Source organism: Aotus nancymaae, unplaced genomic scaffold, assembly GCF_030222135.1.
Source record: "Aotus nancymaae isolate 86718 unplaced genomic scaffold, 86718_ANA_hifiasm-v0.15.2.pri h1tg000073l, whole genome shotgun sequence".
Lineage (NCBI taxonomy): Eukaryota > Metazoa > Chordata > Mammalia > Primates > Aotidae > Aotus > Aotus nancymaae.
In genome coordinates, this window is record NW_026988488.1 from 2,395,003 (window position 1) to 2,413,962 (window position 18,960).

Sequence of the window (18,960 nt, forward strand, 5' to 3'; positions counted from 1 at the left end):
TGAGGCCTAGGTGCCTCCACCTAGATTTCAGAGGCTGTGTGGAGAGGCCTGGATGTCCAGATAGAAGTCTGCTGCAGAGGCAGAGCCTTCATGAAGTACCTCTACTAGGGTAGTGTGGAGGAGGGATATGGGATTGAAGCCCTCACACAGAGCCCCCACTGGGGCACTGGTTAGTGGAGCTGTGAGAAGAGGGCCACCATCCTCCAGACCCCAGAATGGTAGATGCACCTACAGCTTGCACCGTGCACCTGGAAAAGCTGTAAGCACTCTACACCAGCCTATAAAAGCAGCCAAGGGGGCTGTATCCTGCAGCCTTGGGCAAAGACGCCCAAGGTCTTGTGAGCCCACCCCTTGCATCACGGTGGCCTGGATGTGAGACATAGAGTCAAAGAAGATTCTTTTGGAGCTTTAATATTTGATGACTATACTGCTGGGTTCTAACTTGCACGGAGCCTGTAGCCTCTTTGTTTTGGCCAATATATCCCCTTTGGAATGGGAGCATTTCCCAATGCCTGTACCTCCACTGTATCTTGGAAGTAACCAACTTGTTTTTGATTTTACAGGCCCATAGGAAGAAGGGATGTGCCTTGTCTCAGATAAGACTTTGGACTTTAACTTTTGAATTAATGCTGGAATGAGTTAAGTCTCTGGAGGACTGTTAGAAAGGTATGACTCTGTTTTGAAATGTGAGGACATAAGATTTGGGAGGGGCTGGGGAGGAATTATATGGTTTGGCTCTGTGTCCTATCCAAATCTCATGTCGAATTATAATCCCCAATGTTGGAGGAAGTGCCCAGTGGGAGGCAATTGGATCATGGGGGCAGACTTCCCTTGCTATTCTCATGACAGTAAGTGACTTCTCATGAGATCTCACTGTTTACAAGTGTGTAGCACTTCCCCTTTCGCTCCCTCTCTCTCCTACTCTGCCAGTGAAGATGTGCTTTCTACCCCTTCACCTTCTGCCATGATTATAAATTTCCTGAGTCCTTCCCAGCCATACTTCCTGTACAGCCTGTGTATCTATGAGTCAATTAAACTTCTTTTCTTCATAAATTACCCAGTTTGGGTAGTTTCTTACAGCAATGCAAGAAAAGACTAATACACTAAGTCTATAGTATTTTTGTTATAACAGCCTGAACAGACTAAAACAAGAGAAATTATATAAAAATAGAGGGGTCAGAAGATCCAAGAAGGCCGGTTAGGAGCAGCTCAGGATTGCAGCTCCCAGTGAAAGTGCAGAGGGTGAGTAGATGCCACATTTCCAGACGGATTTTTATTGCCCACAGACCAGCAGATTCCCAGGAGGAGGAGCCCCACAGGTCACCAGCACGGTTGTTTTGGCTGGCACAGTGGTTCCCGGCGCAGAGTAAATGGGACTGGGTCCCCGTTTAGCTGGCAAGTGGAGCTCCGGAAAGGTAGAGTCGCCCATTCATCTGTTTAAAAAAAAAAGGACTGAAACAGGGAGTCAGGCCAGGAGATTCCTGGGCAAAATAGCACCACGAATCTCAGCACCACTGTTTCAGCCAGCGCAGTGGGTCGCCGCACAGGAAAACACACAGACTCTGGCACCTTTTCAACAGGTGACTGGAACACCTGGGAGAGAGTCGACCATTCAACTGAAAAAAAAAGGCTCTGAGGCAGGGAGTCAGGTGATCAGGCTCGGCTGGTCCCACCTCCACAAAAAAAAACAGCAATTGGAAACACTCTGGGTTGAGAGTTTCACAGCAAGCACAGCTGAAACCGGGACGGTCCAGCTCTGTGGAGGAGGGGCATCTGCCATTACCGAGGCACTCCACCACTATGGAGGTAGTCCGCCATTGCTGAGGCAGGCAGCCTGCCATTGCCGAGGCAACCTGCCATTACAGAGAGAATCCGCCATTACAGAGGTGGGCCACCATTGCCAAGGCAGTTCTAACTACACCCATATAAACAGGACTGCAGGGAAGTTCACGCGGCAGCTGGGCGGAGGCCGCAGCAGCTCAGAAAAGCCTCTGCAGGCAGACAGTGACTAGGCTGCCTCCTTGCTGGGCAGGGCAGCCCTGAAAAAAAAAGGCAGCAGCACAATGGAAACTCATAAATAAAGTCCTAACTCCCCGGGACAGGACACCTGGAAAAAAAAAAGGGGGGGTTTATGAGTTCTGCTGCAGCAGACTTAAACGTACCTGCCCAGCAGCTCTGAACTAACAACAGAGCTCACAGCTCAGCACTTGAGCTCCTAAAAAGGACAGACTGTCTCCTCAAGAAGCTCCTTGACCCCGGTATATCCAAAGAGTCACCTCATAAAGGAGAGATCAGACTGACATTTGGCAGGTATCCTTCTGGGTCAAAGATAGCAGAAGAAGAAACTGGTAGCAACCCTTACTGTTCTGCAGCTGCTGCAGGTGATCCCCAGGCAAGCAGGGCCTGGAGTAGACCTCAGCATTTCTATAGCAGAGGGGCCAGACTGTTAGAAGGAAAACTAAACAGAAATAACTTCACCATCAACAAACAGGATGTCCACTGAGAGACCCAATCTGAAACTCAGCAACTACAAAGACCACAAGTGGATAAATCCACAAAGATGTGAAGAAATCAGCGCAAAAAGGATGAAAACACCCGAAACCAGAACACCTCTCCTCCTACAAGGGATCACAACTCCTCACCAGCAAGGGAACAAGACTGGATGGAGAATGAGTGTGATGAAATGAGAGAATCAAGCTTCAGAAGGTGGGTAATAAGGAACTTATGTGAATTAAAAGAACATGTTCTAACCCAATGCAAAGAAACTAAGAATCTTGAAAAAAGATTTGACGAAACGCTAACGAGAATGGACAACTTAGAGAGGAATATAAGTGAATTGATGGAGCTGAAAATCAAAACAAGAGAACTTCACGAAGCATGCACAAGTTTCAACAGCTGAATTGACCAAGCAGAAGAAAGGATATCAGAGGTCGAAGATCAACTCAATGAAATAAAACGAGAAGGCAAGATTAGAGAAAAAAGGGTAAAAAGGAAGGAACAAAGTCTCTAAGAAATATGGGACTATGTGAAAACACCTAATCTACGTGTGATAGGTGTACCTGAATGTGACGAAGAGAATGCATCCAAGCTGGAAAATACTCTTCAGGATATTATCCAGGAAAACTTCCCCAACCTAGCAAGGCAGGCCAATATTCAAGTCCAGGAAATACAGAGAACACCACAAAGATATTCCTCAAGAAGAGCAACCCCAAGGCACATAATCGTCAGATTCACCAGGGATGAAATGAAGGAGAAAATGCTAAGGGCAGCCAGAGAGAAAGGTCGGGTTACCCACAAAGGCAAGCCCATCAGACTCACAGCAGATCTCTCAGCAGAAACCCTACAGGCCAGAAGAGAGTGGGGGCCAATATTCAACATCCTTAAACAAAAGAATTTTCAACACAGAATTTCATATCCAGCCAAACTAAGCTTCATAAGTGAAGGAAAAATAAAATCCTTTGTGAACAAACAAGTACTCAGAGATTTCATCACCACCAGTCCTGCTTTACAAGAGCTCCTGAAAGAGGCACTACACATAGAAAGGAACAACCACGACCAGCCACTCCAAAAACATACCAAATGGTAAAGAGCATCAACACAATGAAGAATCTGCATCAACTAATGGGCAAAACAGCCAGCTAGCATCAAAATGGCAGGATAAAATTCACACATAACAACATTAACCCTAAAGTAAATGGACTAAATGCCCCAATCAAGAGACACAGACTGGCAAATTCGATAAAAAGCCAAAACCCATCAGTGTGCTGTATCCAGGAAACCCATCTCACATGCAAGGATACACAAAGGCTCAAAATAAAGGGATGGAGGAAGATTTACCAAGCAAATGGAGAGAAAAAAAAAAGGAGGAGTTGAAATTCTAGTCTCTGATAAAGTAAACTTTAAAGCAACAAAGATAAAAAGAGACAAAGAAGGACATTACATAATGGTAAAAGGATCAATGCAACAAGAACAGCTAATGATCCTAAATATATATGCAGCCAATACAGGAGCACCCAGATACATAAGGCAAGTTCTTAATGACTTACAAAGAGACTTAGACTCCCACATAATAATAGTGGGAGACTTTTACACCCATTGACAATATTAGACAGATCAGCTAGACAGAAAATTAACAAGGATATAAAGGACTTGAACTCAGACCCGGAACAAGCAAACCTAATAGACATTTACAGAACTTTCCACACCAAATACACAGAATATACATTCTTCTCAGCACCACATCACAGCTACTCTAAAATTGACCACATAATTGGCAGTAAATCACTCCTCAGCAAATGCAAAAGAACGGAAATCATAACAAACAGTCTCTCAGACCACAGTGCAATCAAGTTAGAACTCAGAATTCAGAAACTAACTCAGAACCGCACAGCTTCATGGAAACTGAACAACTTTCTCTTGAATGTTGACTGGATAAACAATGAAATGAAGGCAGAAATAAAGATGTTCTTCGAAACCAACAAGAAAGAAGACACAACATACCAGAATCTCTAGGACACATTTAAGGTAGTCTCTAGAGGAAAATATATAACAATAAGTGCCCACATGAGAAGAAAGGAGAGATCTAAAATTGCCACCCTATCGTCAAAATTGAAAGAGCTAGAGGAGCAAGATCAAAAAAACTCAAAACCTAGCAGAAGACAAAAAATAACTAAGATCAGAGCAGAACTGAAGGAGATAAGAGACACAAAAAACCCTTCAAAAAAAAATCAATAAATCCAGGAGCTGGTTTTTCGAAAAATCAACAAAATAGACAGACCACTAGCCAGATTATTAAAAAAGAAAAGAGAGAACAACCAAATAGATGCAATAAAAAATGATAAAGGGGATATCACCACAGATACCACAGAAATTCAAACCATCATCAGAGATTATTACAAACAACTCGATGCACATAAACTAGAAAACCTGGAAGAAATGGATAAATTCCTGGACAGTTGCCTCCTCCCAAGCCTAAACCAGGAAGAAGTCAAAACCCTGAATAGACCAATAACAAGGTCTGAAGTCGAGGCAGCAATTAAGACTCTATCACCCAAAAAAAGCCCAGGTCCAGATGGGTTCACAGCCGAATTCTACCAGACATACAAAGAGGAGCTGGTATCATTCCTTCTGAAACGATTCCAAATAATCCAAAAAGAGGGAATCCTTCCCAAATCATTTTATGAGACCAACATCATCCTGATACCAAAACCCGGCAGAGACTCAACAAGAAAAGAAAATTATAGGCCAATATCCATGATGAACATAGATGCAAAAATCTTCAATAAAATACGGGCAAGCCGATTGCAGCAGCACATCAAAAAGCTTATCCACCATGATCAAGTAGGATTCATCCCAGGAATGCAAGGCTGGTTCAACATATATATGCAAGTCTATAAATGTAATTCACCACATGAACAGAACCAAAGACAAAAACCACATGATTATCTCAATGGATGCAGAGAAGGCCTTCGACAAAATTCAACAGCCCTTTATGCTAAAAACCTTCAATAAAGTAGGTATTGATGGAATGTATCTCGAAATAATAAAAGCTATTTATGACAAACCAACAGTCAATACCATACTGAATGGGCAAAAACTGGAAGCATTCCCTTTGAAATCTGGCACTAGACAAGGATGCCCTCTCTCATCACTCCTATTCAATATAGTACTGGAAGTTCTAGCCAGAGCAATCAGGCAAGAAAAAGAAATAAAGGGTATTCAATTAGGAAAGGAGGAAGTCAAATTGTCTCTATTTGCAGACGACATGATTGTATATCTAGAAGACCCCATCATCTCAGCCCAAAATCTCCTGAAACTGATAAGCAATTTCAGCAAAGTCTCAGGATACAAAATCAATGTGCAAAAATCACAAGCATTCCTATACACCAATAACAGACTTAAAGAGAGCCAAATCAAGAACGAACTGCCATTCACAATTGCTACAAAGAGAATAAAATACCTAGGATTACAACTAACAAGGAACATAAAGAACCTCTTTAAGGAGAACTGCAAACCACTGCTCAACGAAATAAGACAGGACACAAACAGATGGAAAAGCATTCCATGTTCATGTTTAGGAAGAATCAATATCGTGAAAATGGCCATACTGCCCAAAGTAATTTACAGATTCAATGCTATCCCCATCAAGCTACCAATGACCTTCTTCAGTGAACTGGAGAAAACCACCTTAAACTTCATATTGAACCAAAAGAGGGCCCGCATAGCCAAGTCAATTCTAAACAAAAAGAACAAAGCGGGAGGCATCACACTACCGGACATCAACCTATACTACAAGGCTACAGTAATCAAAACAGCATGGTACTGGTACCAAAACAGAGATACAGACCAATGGAACAGAACAGAGGACTTGGAGGCAACACAACATATCTACAACCATCCGATCTTTGACAAACCTGACAAAAACAAGCAATGGGGAAAGGATTCCCTATTTAATAAATGGTGTTGGGAAAACTGGCTAGCCATATGCAGAAAGCAGAAACTGGACCCCTTCCTGACACCTTACATTAAAATTAACTCCAGATGGATTAAAGACTTAAACATAAGACCTAACACCATAAAAACCCTAGAAGAAAATCTAAGCAAAACCATTCAGGACATAGGCATAGGCAAGGACTTCATGACCAAAACACCAAAAGCATTGGCAACAAAAGCCAAAATAGACAAATGGGACCTAATCAAACTCCACAGCTTCTGCACGGCAAAAGAAACATTCACAAGAGTGATTCGTCAACCAACAGAATGAGAAAAAATTTTTGCAGTTTTCCCATCTGACAAAGGGCTGATATCCAGAATTTACAAAGAACTAAAACAGATTTACAAGAAAAAAACAAACAAGCCCATTCAAAAGTGGGCGAAGGATATGAACAGACACTTTACAAAAGAAGACATACATGAGGCCAACAAACATATGAAAAAATGCTCATCATCACTGGTCATTAGAGAAATGCAAATCAAAACCACATTGAGATACCATCTCACACCAGTTAGAATGGTGATCATTAAAAAATCTGGAGTCAACAGATGCTGGAGAGGATGTGGAGAAATAGGAACACTTTTACACTGTTGGTGGGAGTGTAAATTACTTCAACCATTGCGGAAGACAGTGTGGCAATTCCTCAAGGACCTAGAAATAGAAATTCCATTTGACCCAGCAATCCCATTACTGAGTATATATCCAAAGGATTATGAATCGTTCTACTATAAGGACACATACACACGAATGTTCATTGCAGCACAGTTTACAATAGCAAAGACCTGGAACCAACCCAAATGCCCATCGATGGTAGACTGGACAGGGAAAATGTGGCACATAAACACCATGGAATATTATGCAGCCATCAAAAACGATGAGTCCGCGTCCTTTGTAGGGACATGGATAAACCTGGAAACCATCATTCTCAGCAAACTGACACAAGAACACAAAATCAAACATCGCATGTTCTCACTCATAGACGGGTATTGAACAATGGGAACACATGGACACAGGGAGGGGAGCACTATACACTGGGGTCTGTTGGGGGTGAGTGGGGGGGACAGCAGGGGGTGGGGAGTTGGGGAGAGATATCACGGGGAGAAATGCCGGATATAGGTGAAGGGGAAGAAGGCAGCAAATCACACTGACACATGTGCACCTATGCAACAACCTTACATGTTTTTCACATGTACCCCAAAACCTAAAATGCAATTAAAAAAAAAAAAAAGAAACCACTCACGAGAGACACATCCCCATCATCCAGTCACCTCCTACCAGTCCCCATATTAACATTGAAGATTATAATTGAACATGAGGTTTGATGGGGACAGATCCAAACCATATTTTTCTGCCCCTGGTCCCCCAGATCTCATGTCCTACTCACATTGGAAAATAGAATCATGCCTTCCCAATCATCCCCAGAAAGTCTTAACTCATTCCAGCATTAACTCAAAAGTCCAAAGTCTCATCTGAAACAAGGTAAGTTCCTTCTACTTCCTGGCCTGTAAAATCAAAAAAAAGTTAGTTACTTCCAAGATACAATGGTGTTATAAGCATTGGGTAAACATTTCCATTTCAAAAGGGAGAAATCAGCCAAAAGAAAGGAGCTATAGGCCCCAGGCAGTCCAGCCAAGTTCTTCTCTAAGGCATAACACATGTGACCTTTGCTCCATTTCCCAGTAAGTTCCTTGTTTTCATCTGAGACCTCATAAGCCTGAACTTCATTGTCTATATCACTATCAGCATTTTGTTCGCAACCATTTATCCAGTCTTTAGGAAGTTCCAAACTTTCCCTCATCTTCCTGTCTTCTGAGCCCTGCAAACTCTTCCAACCTCTGCCCGTTACCCAGTTCCAAAGCCGCTTCCAGATTTTCAGGTATCATTATAGTAATGACCCACTCCTCGGTATCAATTTTCTGTATTAGGCTGTTCTTGCATTTCTATAAAGGAATACCTAGGACTGGATAATTTTTAAATACAAAAGGTTAAATTGGCTCAAAGTTTTGCAGGCTTTAAAGAAAGAATGGTGGTGGCGTCTGCTAGACTTCTTGGGAGGCCTCGGGAAGTTTATAACCATGGTGGAAGGTGAAGGGGGAGCAGGTATCTCACATGGCAGAGCAAGAGCAAGGGTAGGGGGGAGGTGCCACATACTTTTAAACAACCAGATCTTATAACTCACTCACTATCATGTGGACAGCACCAGAAGGATGCTGATAAACCATTCATGAGAAGTCCATTCCCATGATCCAATTACCTCCCACTAGGCCCCGTCTCCAACACTGGGGATTACAATTCAACTTGAGATTTGGTGGGGACACAGATCCAAATCACATCAGAGACCACTGCTTTGGACAGAGCTCCTGCACTTAGTCCCAACAGACCAGACCAAACCAATACAAAGTCACTCCTGTTAAATCTATCATAATCAAACTGAAACTTTAAAGAAACATATAAATCCCAAAACGGACCAGTTTTTCCTGAAAACAGGAGACTCCAGTCTACCTGAATCAACTTAATAAGGAAGTCTTCTCTGCTTTCACTCTGACAAAAAAAGTAACCTGAATTAACCTCATGTTAACTAGTTTTTTTCTTTTATTCTGTTTTCTGATTCCCACCTTACAAAATACACTATTCTGCTAATGCCCAGTGGGAACATTCATTCTATTTTGTAGAATGGAGGTTGCTACAATTCATGAATTAGAGCTATAACTAAATTTTGTTCTAATTTTGTCTTTTGACAATACAGAAGGTGGCTAAAGGTGGCTGGAGGAGATGGGTCAAGTGAAGTCAGCTATAAGGGGCAAGCTACAGAAGGGAAGGAGCAAGGTGGGACAAAGCCAGAGAAGGAGTAAAGAGTTAAGTGAAAAGACAGAGAGACCAGTGTAAGATAAGTGATAAATAACTCTTAGAACTCGGGGAACTTTAAAACCAGAAACCCAGATGGGGATAAGAGGGGAAAAAAGAATTCACAGGAACCTTCAGGCACAGAATAGGAAGAATGCTCCCCCTACCCCCATAGAAAATACTTATGGAAAAAGCTACAAAGAACTACAGCAAGAGAAACATGGGTACATAACATTTCCTTTCCTGATGGGGACGCTGCAGGGAGGCGTTGTGCTAATTTCAATGCAGGAGGATATGTAAACATGATAGAAGTAGTTTGGTGAAAGCATGTCATCATTTCAGCCAACTAAAAGTAAAAAGGGGCCAAGTACAGTGGCTTTCACCTGTAATTCCAGAACTTTGGGAGGCCCAAGAAGGAGGACTGCTTGAGCCCAGGAGTTCAAGACCAGCCTGGGCAACATAGTAAGACCTCATCTCTAAAAAAAAAAAAAAAATTTAAAAATTAGCCATGTGTGGGGCCATGCTCCTGTGGTCCCAGCTACTCAGCAGAGTGTGGTAGAAGGATCACTTGAGCCTGGGAGGTTGAGGTTGCAGTGAGCCAAGTTCATGCCACTGAACTCCAGCCCAGGCAATAGAGCAAGACCTCGAGTCCAAAAAGGAAATAAAGAAAATAGGCTTGCCCTTGCTAGAGAAAGTGTATTGCAATTAGATTAAAAGAAAAGAAATTAGTATCAACTGCACAGGGGCTCACTTACACTCAAGAAAAAAAGTCACACTTCAGGGAAAAAAGTGAGCACGGGATGAGTAGTAGGAATTGAAAAAAAAAAGCATCTTTAGCTTTCTCCTGCCTGTCTCAGAGATCCTTGTGCAGTCCTGAATGGTAGAAGATGCTCAACAAGGAGAAAAACTGGCCACTCAGAAGAAATTCCTGCTAAGGCCCAGGGCACTACCTACCAAAAGGCTACATTATCCAAGTACAAAGAGTGTTGTGTGCCACTTGGAGAACAGTCTTTGAGGAAGACTTAAGGTAGGGGAAAATTGTTGATATCCAGGCTGAACTTCCTATACAGTATGTCTCCCCAAGACAGGAATCCTGTGCCTATTGGCAGGAAGGACCTTCTAGGAGACTTGCAGTTACTCAGACCCTCCTCTCTCTCTACTCAAGGGCACCAGAGCCCCATCTGTTTCTGACAGTGTTATACGAGGATTCCTCTACCAGTAGTGCTTTTACCTGGCAGAACCTGAGGTCTCAGAGAATATGTGTGGGGTGGGAGAAAGAGAGAAAGAAAAAGAGAGATTTTTGGTAGAGAGAAGGAAAAGACAAAAAGGAAGGGGAGAGAAGAGGATGCAAGAGGGAAGGTAAAAGGGAAGGGAGGAGAGAGGACAGGAGGGAGGAGAGAGAAGAAAAGAGGGGGAAAGTAGAGGAGAGAGAAATAGATGAAAAAAGAAAAGGGGAGAAAAGGGGCTGACCACCACTAGGCACAGTACAGATTTTATTTCTCAGGCAGGTCACCCAATTGCTTTGTCATTTCTGCACTTCTGAGCACATTTACAACATCTTTGCTCTTGAAGAAGCTGTGAATCATAATCCATGTTTTTGGCTTTTTTCATTTCCTTTCTAGGAAGGGAGGAAGAGAGGAAATAAGGTGTACTTCAGGTCTCTGAATCTATCTACTATCCTGATTTGCCACAATTATTGGTAATAACTTGGATGCACTGCAAAAATAAATAAAAGCAGTGATACCTGGCTCTAAAATACCAACAGTGTAATGATACTCAACAGTCATACTCATGTCCCAAGCAAGTCCTGTCCCTGTGTCATCGTCTCCAACAGCAGAGAACATTCATCATGAAAACAACTGCTGTGCCCTGTACATATTAAAAAGGGCAACCTTTCATGACAAGCCTCTCTAATTTAGGTCTCTTCTTTAAAGTAAAAAGTCAGAAAATATGTGACAGGAGGAAGAAAGGGGAATGGTAAAATACTGTGTCAAGATGTACAAGGTAATTAAAAGTAAGTGTTAAAAATGCAATCCAGACTAGCCTTGAACTTATGCCTCTCCACATCCTACTTCTCTGTGTCCCTCCAACTAAAGCAAATTTCAGACTTGGAAAGGAACTCTGCAACTTGCAGTCCTCACATCTATCATTTTTAAATGCTGAAAGCACTCAAGAGTTAGAATGAACCTTCCAGATTGATACCAGCATTTCTTAAGGCATATTCTATGAATCGTAGTTCCACAGGATGTTAACAGGCATGTATCTACATACACACACACAGTTCTGTGGTCAGTGTAGGGGAACACTGGGTGAAACAAACATAAGCAGGTTTATTTCAGGGCTTCTCAGAGCCTTTAATAGGTGAATATTCACTATGAATCTCTGCAGTGTTTGTGGTGTTAATATATTTTACCTTAGAATCCTTATTTTTCTAAACAAATTATTGTGTGAGACTAACGTTCATCAGGAACATAGTTTAGGACATGCTAGTATATCCACTCAGCTCATTTTATTGAAGCAGTATAGTACATGGGTTAAGAGCACAAACTTGGGTCACAGACTGTTTAGCTTCATATTTCCAGCTGTGGGCAAGTTGATTAAGCTTTCTGGATGCTTTCTATTTTTTTTTTTTTTTTTTTTTGAGAAAGAGTCTCACTCTGTCACCCAGGCTGGAGTACAGTGGTGCCATCTCAGCTCACCGCAACCTCCGACTCCCGGGTTCAAGCAATTCTCCTGCCTCAGCCTCCCGAGGAGCTGAGATTACAGGCACATGCCACCATGCCCAGCTAATTTTTGTATTTTGAGTAGAGACGGGGTTTCACCACGTTGGTCAGGCTGGTCTCGAATTCCTGACCTTGTGGCTTTCTTTATATTTAAAATGAGGATAATAGTATTGTTGCAAGGCTTAAATGAGTATATAAATACGTAATATTTATGTAAAGCACTTAGAATAGTACCTGACACATACCAATTGCTCTATAAAGGTTAAATATTATTTTACTGATGAAGAAAGTGATGCCTAGAGAGGTAAAAACGCAGCCTAAGGTCACATAGCATGTCAGTATCAGAAGTGGAGCCAGAATTCAGGTCTCCTAACTCTCTGTCTAGTATTGGTTTCTCAAATGATGAAAATGTCTTTAGAACTTAGCAAAAAATCTCTCTAAAGCACTTAAGTATTTTACCACAAAACCCACAAAATGATATATAAAAAGACACAACCCTAAAACAAATCCCAGTGGTTTCTGGGAGTAACTGCTTAGTTGAGATTTCCCAAGAACAAAGTGAGGTCGAAGGAGGGGGTTTTGTTGGTGAGGAAAACTATTCCCATGCCTATAAAACAGTGTCCAAAATGCCAGATCACTGCCACCAGGGCTTCCTAGGTAGCCTCTCTCCCTTGCAATGTAGTACCAAGAGCCTTTTAGGATGCTCAGGCAAATCTCCCTGAGACAGGCCGATCTTTGAGACCTCCCATGACTAATGTATACTAAAGCTTCCACTATTGTTTGGCTCTGGTGGAAAGAGGAAGAAACACAAAGTTATAGAGCACTTATAATATGCCAGGCCCTCATCATATTTTATCTTAATCTTCATCTTAGTCCCAACAGACTCAGAGTATTTAAGTGATTTGCCCAAGAACTCAGAGCTAATAAATAATACAGCTTGAATTCAAATCCAGCTTTGTTCATGCTTTTTCCATCATATCACACTATTTCCTAGACTGGAAGGATCACAGTGAAGCCAACTGGATGTGCAATTTTGGGAACTGGAAGGGGAGCACAATTCTCACCTCTAGAAATCTCCCTTTCCTTCATAATGAAAAACACTTCTTTATCCAGTTTTACCTTTCTTTATTTTGACCCTGCCTCTTGCCTAAATGAATCTGAGGTTGTTTATAATAAAAGACAGATCTACAATTAGGTTATTAGAATAGAAAACCAAAGCCATGAAGAGGAGGAGGAAGCAATTATGCTAAGTACAAGGGCTAATGTAGATAACATATCTGAACATTTGACCTTAGTTTCCTGGAAGTAAAGGTAAAAATTATCTGCTTTTAAGAAAGCTTCATACAAATTGTAATTTCCTGTGTGGTATGACAAAGTGCTACAAAGTGTTACTAACATACTATAAAGTGTTATTTATTACTATTATTATTACTATCCAGGATAGCATTCTATACCCATCTGGCACTCCAATTATTTTGGCTGTTGTTGCTGTGATAACTCCATACTTTATTAGTCTGAACAAGCTATGCATACTAAACAACTACAAGACAATGCTAGCTCTTCTACTTGGTAGATGTTTGACCATGGATAAAAAACTCCAGCTCTCTGAGACTCAGTTTTCAAATCTGTGAAATGAGAGGCTTGGACCATCACAAGATGATCTTCATCTATTAATTACCTTATTTATTAGCAGTTTTATTGAACTATAATTTACATACCATAAAATTCACCCTTTTTTTGAGACAGGGTGTCGCTCTGTTGCCCAGGCTGGAGTGTAGTGGCACTATCAGAGCTCACTGCAGCCTCAACCTCCCAGACTCAAGTCATCCCCCACTTCAGCCTCTTGAGTAGCTGAGACCACAGGTGTATGCTACCACACCCAGCTATTTTTTTTTTCTAATTTTTTGTACAGATGACGTTTCACTATGTCCCCCAGGCTGGTCTCAAACTCCTGAGCTCAAGTGATCTTCCCGCCTGAGGCTCCCAAAGTGTTGGTATTACAGGCTTGAGCCAACGGGGCCCAGCCATATTCACTCTTTTAAGTATACAATTCAATGAGTTTTAGTAAATTTGGAGTTGTACAACCTCATCACAATGTAATTTTAGAACATTTTCATCATTCCAAAAAGAAACCTCATCCCCATTCCTCATTTAGATAATCTTTTAAAAGGTCCTAACTTTTCAATTTCTAGACTTATAAAGCTTTAGTAGCTCCTTGTCAATTTGCAAGTTCAAATTCCTCAGTGTAACATTCAAGGTCTTTTACAATCTACAAAAGCTATCACTCTTTTTTATTTACCCATACAAATGTAGAAATTACTTTTTTGTGTTAAAACATTCCTTAATGAGCTAGCAGTTGTTTATGTGAAGAAGAGTCCGGAAAACAGATTTTTGACTAAATTATCCTTGTTCTTGATTAAAGAGATTCATGAATTAAACACATAACACTATTCTCTAGAGTAGTAATTGAGGTCTAAGAGGCTGTAAACTTGGAAGAGCTCCTCCCTGCCTGTCAGGCTTCCCATCAGATTACAAGACAGAATGAACATATTTTTCAGTCTCTTTCATTTTTGGACTTTATACTTAGCATCTCATCACCTGACTTGATTAAGAAATCCCAAAGGGCAGTTGCTATATCTATATCCAGTTATGTATCTTTAACTCCCAATGTGGGATTCTGTATATAATAATCAATAATGATGATAGTAACTGGTAGCTGAATTAAACATCTACCATGTGCCAGGCACTGTTCTAAGCACTTTATAGACACTAATTTATTTAATTCTTATAATAACCCTATGAGATAGGTATTATTGTCACCATCATCTTATAGATGAAGAAACTGAGGCACAGAGAGATTACATATTTGCCAAAATCACAAAGCTAGTTAAATAGCAGAGTTGAGATTTGATTTCAGACAGTCTGGCTCCAGAGTGTGCACTCTTAAACCACAGCAAATTGTCCAACCAGTTAAAGCTCAATAAATGTTAATTGCATAAAGCCTTACTATTAAGGTTCCATTCCAGGAAAGAAAAGTAATTAAATTCTGGGTGCCAACTTACACAAATGTAATGAGGGTAGGGAAAAGTACATAGAACAAATTCTGATTCAGACAGGAGAGTCACCAAACTTTAGGGTAGGCCTGAGATGCTCCAAAAATGATTGCTGAACCCTAAATTTATCTTAGAAAGATCCATTTGGGAATGTAAAATTGGTAGTGTCTAGGTGAACATATGCATATTCTATGACCGAGAAATTCCACTCCTATGGCATATACCAACAAAAATGTATATTTAAATCTGTCAAAAGAATGTGCTATTGGTAAAAGGTAGAACTAGAAATTCCCCATCAACAGAAGAATGGATAAATCACATGTGGCACGTTAACAAAACAGAATATACCAATGAGAATGATCTATAAGTTCAAGAAATAAAATGGATAAATCTTTCAAACTATGTTGAGCAAAAGAAGTCAAACACAAGATAGAATGTATTAATCCATTTATATTAAGTACAACAAAAGGGTAAAACGAACCTCTCCTGTGAGAGGTCAGAATAGTGGTTTACCCTTGGGAGGGGTACTGACTGGAAGTGGGCATGAAGCAGGCTCCTGGTAATGTTCTGGCTTTTTGGGGTTTTTTGTTGTTGTTCTGTTTTTAGCGCAGTAGTGGTTGCACAGGTGTGCCCAGTTTATAAGTTTATAGTGCAATGAATACTTCCAATCTACATACTTTTTATACGTGTATTGTACTTCAATACTTTTTTAAAGGCTTCCTGAGTAACGAAAAACACTCAAGCAAGAGCCAAAAATAAAACTCACTTTGGTACCTAACATGCATAACTAATGACTGACAAACTCATAGTTATCCTTTTGTCCTAGGATGGACAAGGCAGATATCTCTTTCTTTTGTGGAAACAGTGAGTTAACAAAAGGGAGACCATTTTAATCCCTAGCCATTAATGCAACCCTAATCCTTTCTAGAAACTGCAAAAAAAAAAAAAAAAGACACATGGAGCATACCTCCTGTGGGCACTCACAGCCCTGCCAGGCACCAAAACAAATACTAATTCTGTTTAAAGAATCAAGTCTTCATTTGGAGTTTCTATTTATATTTCAAGACTAATGACACTATCCACGTAGTACAAATGGAGTCTGACCATCATGCAAGTTTAAGTTTTCTTGGGCACGAATCCTATCCCAGCACCAGTCTGAGCACTCCCATCTTTATTTATTAGGCAAGCATTCCACATCTATGGATCTCAGTTTCCTCATTTGTAATATGGGAATAATAATACTATTTCCTAATAGGTTATTGTAAGGATTGAAGACCTATTTCATGTAAAATATCTAACACACTGTGTGCCACATGGTTAAATATTCAATATGTGTTAGCTGCTATTATAATTTTAATATGGGCCAGTTAATGGTTTCGTCTCCCTTACAATTTCTATACAGCCAGCCCAGTTTATAGCTTCAGTCCCTAACAGGGGCATTTTAATATTTTAACACTTAAGGACAAGGGCAGTTCTGCCTCCCCATCTTCCCCAGGTCAAAAGAGAAAAAAAAAAGAGCATGCAGGTGAGCTGATTTTGAACTAGACAAGTAACATGGCCCAAGCTTAGGTAGGCTGGCAGAAGAGGGAGTCTGGAAAACAGAAGTTCCTTTCCTTTAATGGTACCACTTTCTTATACCATGTCAGAGGACCTGGTACAGATGACATGCTCTGGAAACAAAGGGACACAGAAGAAGGCAAGGCTGGCTGTTATAGGGGATGTGGTTCTCCTCCACAGAGAAGGGCCCTGAAGAGGAGGGAGTCAGAAAAAGAGGTTTGAAGGCTGGAGTTTGTGCTTTGCCCATCAGGAAGCATCATGGTCTTATGCTAACAAGTGGGCAAAACGTTACTAGTTACAAAAATTCTTTCACACACATCCTTTTATTTAATCCCACAACCACCTTGTGAAGTGAGCAGGGCAAATTTCATTATCCTCATTTGGTAGGTGTCCTAGTCCGTTTTCACGCTGCTGATAAGGACATACCTGAGACTGCGCAATTTACCAAAGAAAGAGGTTTATTGGACTTAACAGCTCCACATGGGTGGGGAGGCCTCACGATAATGGTAGAAGGAAAGGAGGAGCAAGTCACATCTTACGTGGATGGCAGCAAGCAAAGAGAGAGCTTGTGCAGAGAAACTCCCGTTTTTAAAACTATCAGATCTCATTCACTATCACGAGAATAACATGGGAAAGACCCGCCCCCATGATTCAACTGTCTCCCACAGGGTCCCTCCCACAACATCTGGGAATTATGGAAGCTACAAGATGAGATTTGGATGGGGACCCAGAGAAAAACCCTATCAGTAGGTGAGAAAAGCTAAGGCTCAGAGAGGTTAAATAATTTGCCCAAAATCATTAGCTAGTAGTTGGTGAGGGTGCAGTGGGCAGCATTTTAATTCAAGTCTTCGGACATCAAAATCCATGCTCTTTCCATTAAAAACACGCTAGATTTTTTATCTGGACTTCAATTATCCTGAGCCACGTGTGTTATGATCAACAGGAAAAAATAACCACAGATTAGTTGTGAACTTTTCACTTTTCCCAAGCCCGAGAGAGGAGAAAGGAGAGAAGTGCATTTGAAACAGAAAGGGGCTGGCATTGGGAAGGGAGGGAGTAGAATCTGGAGAGATGAGAGGAAAAAGCACAGTGGCAGCTCTAACTCAGGGCTGGCAAAAAAGAGACGACAAATGGCTGGATAAACCTCTTGAGTTTCTCCTCCGGGCTGAGCAGGGCCAGATCCAATCTGCCCCACTCCCCTTCCTTTCCCATTGTCCAGCTTTGGCTGAAGAGATGCTGTCGCCCCACAAACCCTCACAGGCATGTCGTGGAGCTGGGACGAGAGTGGGGGTCTGTGCAGCCTTTGGGGAATATTAGGGGCTGGAGGAGCCAAGAGGATTGTGAAGAAACGCTGGATAAAGGAAGTAACTCCGCAGGAGGCAGTACCATGTGGGGTATTCGCGAATGGCGGTTACAAGTCCCGCTAGCATAAAAAGCTGAGATAAGGGTGGGTGAAAAGTCAAGGCTAGAGAGGAGGTGGAGTCCGAGGGCCAGAACAGGGGCGCACCGGGCGCGGGGGCAGTGTCGCGTAAGAGGACGGTGGCTCAGAACGCCTCTTTCCCGGCCGCCGCCGCCGCCCGCAAGCGGATCCCGAGAAGAGGTGTTTGGTTGAAAGGGGGTGTGGACCCAGAAAGAGAACCAGGGTCCCCACACAGGAAAGACGCGTATCAAAGAGTACCCTCAGAAGACTGAGGAGGCGTGTCTGGCCTCCCAGGTGAGCACCAAGAAGAAGCTCGCGGCTGTCATCCTCGCTTAACTCTTCTTACCTTGGGTACCGTGATGTGATCCATGACCCCAGTTCCCGCCGCCAGAAGATCTCAGTGCTACTCCGGATGCCGCCGCCACCGCTCTAACCGCCTTCGGCCCCAACCCGGGTTTCTACCCCCGCCCTCCTGGTCCTGGATCAAACTCTCGTCACCTGATCCTCGGCGGAAGCTCCTATCGCGACGCTTCGCCCGTAGCCACTCCCGCCATCTTGCTTCCTGGCAAATGCCCTTTTCTTCCGGGAATTGATTATCCTGGTTCAGGTTCAACGTTTGGCCTAGTCTTTAAGTTCCAGATTCTAGTACTGCCACCCTTCTCACACTCCTTGATGCTATAAGGGCTCTACACAGATGTTATTCCTTTAATATTACAGTGATAGCATCCTGCAGCGGTAACACAGGCTGCCATTATGCTGGCAATTGAGTTTCTGAAGAACTTCCTAGCTGTGAGACCTTAGGCAAGTCATTATAGAATATTTTTCGAAATATGGAAAGGTATAACCTCCTCTCTATCCCTTCTTTATGTG

General features: G+C 42.0%; 1 protein-coding gene across 3 annotated transcripts in view; it reads right to left on the bottom strand.

Moving 5' to 3' along the window:
* MTMR8 (myotubularin related protein 8) overlaps positions 1-18,564 on the bottom strand; it is a 138,219-nt gene extending 119,655 nt beyond the window's left edge. For all 3 annotated transcript variants that reach the window (XM_012460871.2, XM_012460870.2, XM_064367725.1), the window contains exon 1: positions 18,437-18,564. In XM_012460871.2, the coding sequence (XP_012316294.1) occupies positions 18,437-18,460 (24 nt within the window). In that variant the 5' untranslated portion in view covers positions 18,461-18,564. The remainder of the gene's footprint in view (positions 1-18,436) is intronic.
* Positions 18,565-18,960: the final 396 nt, after the last annotated feature.